General features: G+C 42.7%; 1 protein-coding gene across 1 annotated transcript; it reads right to left on the bottom strand.

Annotated features, from left to right (window-relative positions):
- Positions 1-1,242: 1,242 nt before the first annotated feature.
- On the bottom strand, positions 1,243-1,959 carry LOC148139385 (putative G protein-coupled receptor 139). Its single transcript, XM_087980912.1, has one exon. It carries the CDS (start codon positions 1,957-1,959, stop codon positions 1,243-1,245), a length of 717 nt encoding a protein of 238 aa, XP_087837038.1.
- Between the last annotated feature and the right edge of the window lie 4,378 nt (positions 1,960-6,337).

Consider the following 6,337-nt stretch of genomic DNA (forward strand, 5'->3'; position numbering starts at 1 on the left):
GATGAAGTAGACAGGAAGGTTGAAAAGGGCAGGCCGATTTGTGATTTCAGTTCGGCCATTGATAAGGTTGCTCTGGAAGGTTAGATCGCATGTAATGCAGGATGAGCTGGCAAATTGGATACAAAATTGGCTTGATGGTAGGACGCAGAGCGTAATTGTGGAAGGATGCTTGTCAGACTGGAAGCCTGTGACGAGTGGAGTGCCTCAGGGGTTGGTGCTGGGACCATTACTGCTTGTTATCTATATCAACCATTTGGATGAGAATGTACAAGGCATGATTAGTCAGTTTGCAGATGACACTAAAATAGGCGGTATCTTGGACAGTAAGGAAGGTTATCAGAAACTGTAGCAAGATATTGATCACCTGGGGAAATAGGCTGAGAAATGGCAAATGGAGTTTAATGCAGTTAGGTGTTTAGTTTCGCATTTTGGGAAAGTCAAATAAAGGGAGGAGTTTCATGGTGAATGGTAGGGCCTTAAGGAGTGCAACGGAACTTGGAGTTCGGGTTCACAGTCCTGTGAAAGTGGAATCAAAGGTAGACAGGGCAGTGAAGAAGGCTTTTGTCACACTGGCCTTATCAGTCAGGGCACTGAGTAGCGAAGTTGGGACGTTATGGTGCAGTTATACAGGAGAGGCTGCATGGAGATTATTGTGTTCTGTTTTGGTCACTTTGTGATTGGAAGAATGTTCTCGCACTGGAAAGAATGTAAAAGAAATTGACAAGATTGGTGCCAGGACTCAAGGAACTGAGTTATAGGGAGAGTTTGGAGAAACTAGGACAATTTTCTTTTGAGAATAGGAGACTGAGAGGGGACCTTATCGAAGCATATAGCACCATGAGAGGCATGGATCGGATAAGTGCACTCAGACATTTTCCCGGGATTGGGAAATTGAGGACTAGAAGGCATCAGCGTAAGGTTAGAGGGGAAAGAATGAAAGGGCAACAGAGAGTTTTTTTTACGCAGAGGGTGATATGGATATGGGAAGGGCTGCCAGTGGAAGTGGTTGAGGTGGGTACATTAACAACATTTAAAAGGCATTTGGACAAATACATGGAGAGGAAAAGATTGGAAGGATATGGGCTAAGTACAGGGAAATGGGGGTTAGCGTGGATGGATATTTTGGTTGGAATGGAGCAGTTTGTACCAAAGGACCTGTCTCCATGCTATAGGACACTATGCATCGATGAGAAATGGTGAGAGCACAGAGAGGGGCACAAACTTCAGTCTCAATCACTTTTCTTATTTTGATATAGGGATACATTCACGGTTGAGAGTGAAGGGATATTTCAGAGCCCTCTTCAGCTCCTCTCTGAATTTACTCTGGGTCAGGGCATAAAGGGCAGTGTTTGTACAGGAGCTCAGGTAGAAAAGCATAGTCCCAGATATGTCAGCAATCATAACAGGATGGTCATAACTGGGGTAAAAATGGTTGTTGGTAATCTTCATCAGTAAGAAAACACTGATCTTGGTCATCCACAACAATATAAAACTGCCTGAGACAACAAACAGCAGGATGATGGATTTCTTCCTGTTGACCATCTCTGCATCTCCTCTCTGGTCCCTGTTACTGGGAGCTCGGAGACCCCTGCGTGCCCGATTTGCCAAGACAATGTGCCTGACGGTCAGAGCATTGAACAGCAGGATGAGGAGATAGGGGATCAATGGGTTCAGCAGCTGGTGGATCCAGAAAAATGCCACCCATCCTGGCAAGATGAAGAACTCTGGTCTGATGCCACAGCCCCAGGGTACACCACCCCATGTGCCCAAAGATTGGTATCTGAAGTAAAATGGAATGTTCCTCAAAATGCTCACAGAACAAACCATGGTCACCACCAAGGCTGCTGTTCTGGCAGAACAATATCTGGCTTTCAGATTGTGGCAACAAATGGCCACAAAGCAGTCAATAGTGAAGGCAATGGTCAGCCAGACTGAGCAATCTTTCACAGCATAGCCCATGACAATGTTAAAACTGCACACTGCTGTGTAAAACAGGAAGGAAACTGGGAAATATTTGAAAAGCAGTGTTAAAAGTATGATATTGAATACAATGACCAGGAGATCAGCTGTCGCCATGGAAATCAGATAGAGAGAAGTACCCTTGGTGATGCCACACTTTCCGTGAAAGAGAATCACAATCGTCACTAGGTTAGCTGGAAGAGACATTGAAAAGTTATTCCATATGTGGGATCAGAGACCTTCACTGCTCCAGTGTGCACCAAGATCAACAACAACAAGTAAAGGGAAGAATTCAAATTGATGACCACCAGATTCCTCATAGTCCTTTATAGTCTACACTGAAATCTTTTTCAAAAATGTTCAATTTATATGTCAGGAAATTGATAACCAAAATTGACTGAGTTGTTACAAACTGTCATCTGATTGATTCCAGATATTAGCAAGTTTTGAGAACCTCAGCGAGAAAATTTACATCCAGAATTGCAGATTTTTTTTGTTAGGTTTGTGTGGAATGTTAATTGAGGGAGGGAGATTGGTGAGGAAACCCAGGAGTACAGGTGCCTTGTGATCTTCAATATCCAATTTCACAAGCAGAAGTGGCTTTGTCTTGATATCACATCCAAGGTCAGCATCTCAGACTGCCCAATATACTAACAGAACTGCAGGAAAAGATTTGAATATTGCGCTGTAATTCTGGAATTTACGTTCAACAAAGAATCTTCAGATTCAATGTTTACCACATATTGAATCAAAGTAAGTGAGGAGTGTGAGAAAGCTAAATTAACTGGACTAATAAATCCAATATAGACAAGTGGGTGAGCTGGTTGCAAGATGGACAAAGTTGCCTCATTGTACGTCCTTCCACTTAGAACTCTCCCTTGGACAACAAGACAAATGTGCACAGAGTGAATGAGTGATGATACATTTCCAACTGAAGATGGTGTGTGGCTTGGTGTGGAAATGGCAGGGGGTGGTGTTCCCATATATCTGCTGCCCTTGTCCTTTTAGATGGAAGTGATCATGGTTTTTAAAGTGCTGTCTAAGGAGCCTTGGTGTATTTCTGCAATGTAACTTAGCAATGGCATCCACTGTTGGTACCACAGTCCTGCACGTTCTTCCAGCTCAGAATGAAAACCAAATTCCATGTGGGCTGTTCGGATTGAACCCTTCTCTCCCATTCCCTTCAGCAGTACATCCCAGTCTCTAAACACTCACTAAAATAAAACAGTGTTCCTTCAAAGCTCATTTGTCCCTCTTGTCCATTGTATTCTATCTAACAATCCCTTCCAGTCTGCAGGTTGGCCAGTTAGCTTTACATCATTGACACCATCACATGTAAGGCTTACCACAAAGGCTAATTCATTCTGTCAGAATGGATTCCATTGTTCACTCCTGCAATGTTATAAATTACACAAGTGTCCTGCATTCCGTGGGGATGCATAGACTGATAGAATGATAGAACATAGAGGGATCCCATTCATCTCAGAACACTGGGCTTGTGATGCAGGTTTCTGTACCTCTTTATCGCCCTCCCCTCAATTTTACACTGTGACCTGTTAGTTTAATCCGTAACCATTCTTAATCAGTGCACTTCTTTAAATGTTTAACTGTCATCTCCCTCCAGTACCTCCTCAGTCAGTGAATTGAACTGACAACAATCCCTGGCTGGAAATGGAAATCTCATTTCAGCTTTGGTCTGAGTAAGAGCTGCAGAAAATCGATTTCCTCGGCTTACGGACATCTAGTCACTGGAAACATTCCAATCCTTTGTTCTATCAACACCATTGATCAGATGAAGCACTTTGTGAAACTTTCCAGTATTTTTCTGTTCCAAGGACGGTGTACAATTCCCTAAAAGCTTCCTATGTATCCATTGTTACTGAATTTCTTTTTTAAAAAAAATGTTCATTACAAACTCCACTTTAAGGTGTGTGCTCAGGGACAGAATTCAAATCAAAGAAATGGCATTGCTTAAACATAAAACCAATTTCCAATCCTTGACCTTATACCACTGTGTACACTGTCTGTTCTCTGCCTAAAGAAAGTCCTGGTATGGGAATCATCATTTTCCTTAGACTTGTTTTCATAATTTTAATCATTTCTATTGTTGAAAACTGCAGAAAGCTGCAGCACAAAGAGACTTGGGGGAACTTGTGCATGAAACACAGAAAGCGAGCACGCAGCTGCAGCAGGTAATTGGGAAGGGCCATGGAATGCTGGCCCTTGTTCAAAGGGGGTTCGAGGATAAGAGTAGGGTAGTAGTACATGGTGCTGGGGAGACTACATCTGGAGAAATGTGAACAGTTTTGATCCCATTATTTCAGGAAGATTAGCATTTTGCTGGAGACAGCGCAAAGAATGTTCACCAGAATGATCCCTTACATGGAGGGATTGTCTTATGAGCGAAGGTTAAACAGGTTGGGACTCTAGTCACTGCAGTTTAGATAATGGAAGGTCATATCATTGAAAGAATGAAGATTCTTAAGGGGCTGGACAGGGTAAATACTAAGACAATGTTTCCCCTCATGGGGAAGTCTCGGAAAAAAAGGGCCCAGTCTCAGCGTATAGGGTTGAAAATTTAAGATTGAGATGAGGAGGAATGTCTAATTTGAGGATTCTGAGTCTTTCATATTCTTGATCATTGATAGCTGTGGGGGATAAAATGACCTTTTGCATATCTTCGGTTCCATTACTAGATTTTTGATCAGCCGGGAATCAAGAGTTATGGGGAAAGAGAAGAATGTGTGGAATGTCGGATCAGCCAAGATTTATTGGTGAAGCAGGCTGGAGGGAAAATTCCTTCAAAGTTTATTCTGCGGATGACACTATACACCCATGTCCAACCCACCCCACACACACCTCCACATCATCTCCAGTTCCGAGAACATCGAGCAACCTCTCCTCTCTCCACACAACTGATAAAATTCCAATCAAGTAGCACTGCAGCTTCCCCAAGGTCACTCCTCCAATCAGACCATTCATATCCCACTTCCAATGTAATCCATCAAATATCTCACCATAAAACACAGACAGAACTATAAACACTACATTCAGTAACGGGGAAGATCTCCTCACCTGGAACACAGACAATTGCAAAGAAATGGAAGAAAGCGAATAAAATCTGCAGAATTATTGGTCCTTGCATTGTTAATGTTGGGTGATCTCATTCATTAATTCTCGCGCAGGGCTTGGAGTCTGGACTGAGCTCCTGGGATAAGAATCAACACTCCCTTATACATGATCGTAAACACCGTGTTGTGTTAGTTCTAATCTATTAAACAGTCTGTTTAAAAGCATCCACATTACATTTCACATTCCCACAACACTGGACTATTCCACATGGAAATGTAAAGGGTTTGTGAACAGCACTCCCTAAAGAAGATTCCTTGAAAAACAAAAGTGTTATTTTCCAAACCTTGTTCTGATAGCATTTGTTTATCTTCATTTTGTTCATCATCTGTCTTCTTTCAGTTTTGTTTCATGGGTCAGTCACTCAATATAGTATGTCATTGTCGATGGTGGGTTTACATCCTGGAATTAAGGGACAGCTATAGGCTGCTGTCCTTTATCTTTTCAACAGGATGTTCCCAACTGTACTTTGACTATTACGTAGCACAGAAATTGTACTTATAATTGAAATAGTCTTAAAATAATAGGAAACATTATGTTTTTCAAACAGATTTTTAAAATTCACATCAAACTCTTTTGTAATGAATGTCAGTTTGTAACAAACGTACCACTAAATAAAACAATAAAGCAATTACGTGGACTCCAACCGAGCCCATTCCTGCTTCATCAGGTGGAGTCCAACTCAAACCATCTTCATTCAACTGAGTCCATTGCAACTCAACTGAGCTCAGCTCATGGATATTTCACACGTCTGAACTCAGTCTGCTCGAGTTCAAAACAACACCCGGGTGCAATGATTCCAATTCTAAAGGAATGTCAGGGCACGTTTAGTACCAGTTATGTGTTTGTGGAGATAGTGGAGACTGCAGATGCTGGAGATTAGAGTCAAAGCGACTGGTGGTGGAAAAGCACACCTCCACACACCTCGTCTACTGTGCCCGTTACTCTCAATATGGTTTCCACTGCACTGGGGAGACAGGGCGCCAAATTGCTGAATGTTTCAGAGAACAACTCTGGGACACAGGCACACAGCAACCTCACCAACCTGTAAGCTGAACACTTCAACTTTCCCTCCCACTCCACCAAGGACATGCAAGTCCTGGGCCTCCTCCACCGCCAAAGTCTGGCCACCCGCTCCCTTGAGGAAGAACACCTCATCTTGTGCCTGGAATCAATGTTGATTTCACCAGTTTCCTTCTCTCCTCCACCCCCACCCTATCTCAGATCTAACCCGCCAACTTGGCACTGC

This window comes from Chiloscyllium plagiosum, unplaced genomic scaffold (genome assembly GCF_037043375.1).
Source record: "Chiloscyllium plagiosum isolate Xiang-an unplaced genomic scaffold, Cpla_swu_hap1 HiC_scaffold_38, whole genome shotgun sequence".
Lineage (NCBI taxonomy): Eukaryota > Metazoa > Chordata > Chondrichthyes > Orectolobiformes > Hemiscylliidae > Chiloscyllium > Chiloscyllium plagiosum.

What these genes read in the sequence shown, in the direction of transcription:
- LOC148139385 (XM_087980912.1), bottom strand. Translation starts at nt 1,959, where the DNA reads ATGGGCTATGCTGTGAAAGATTGCTCAGTCTGGCTGACCATTGCCTTC.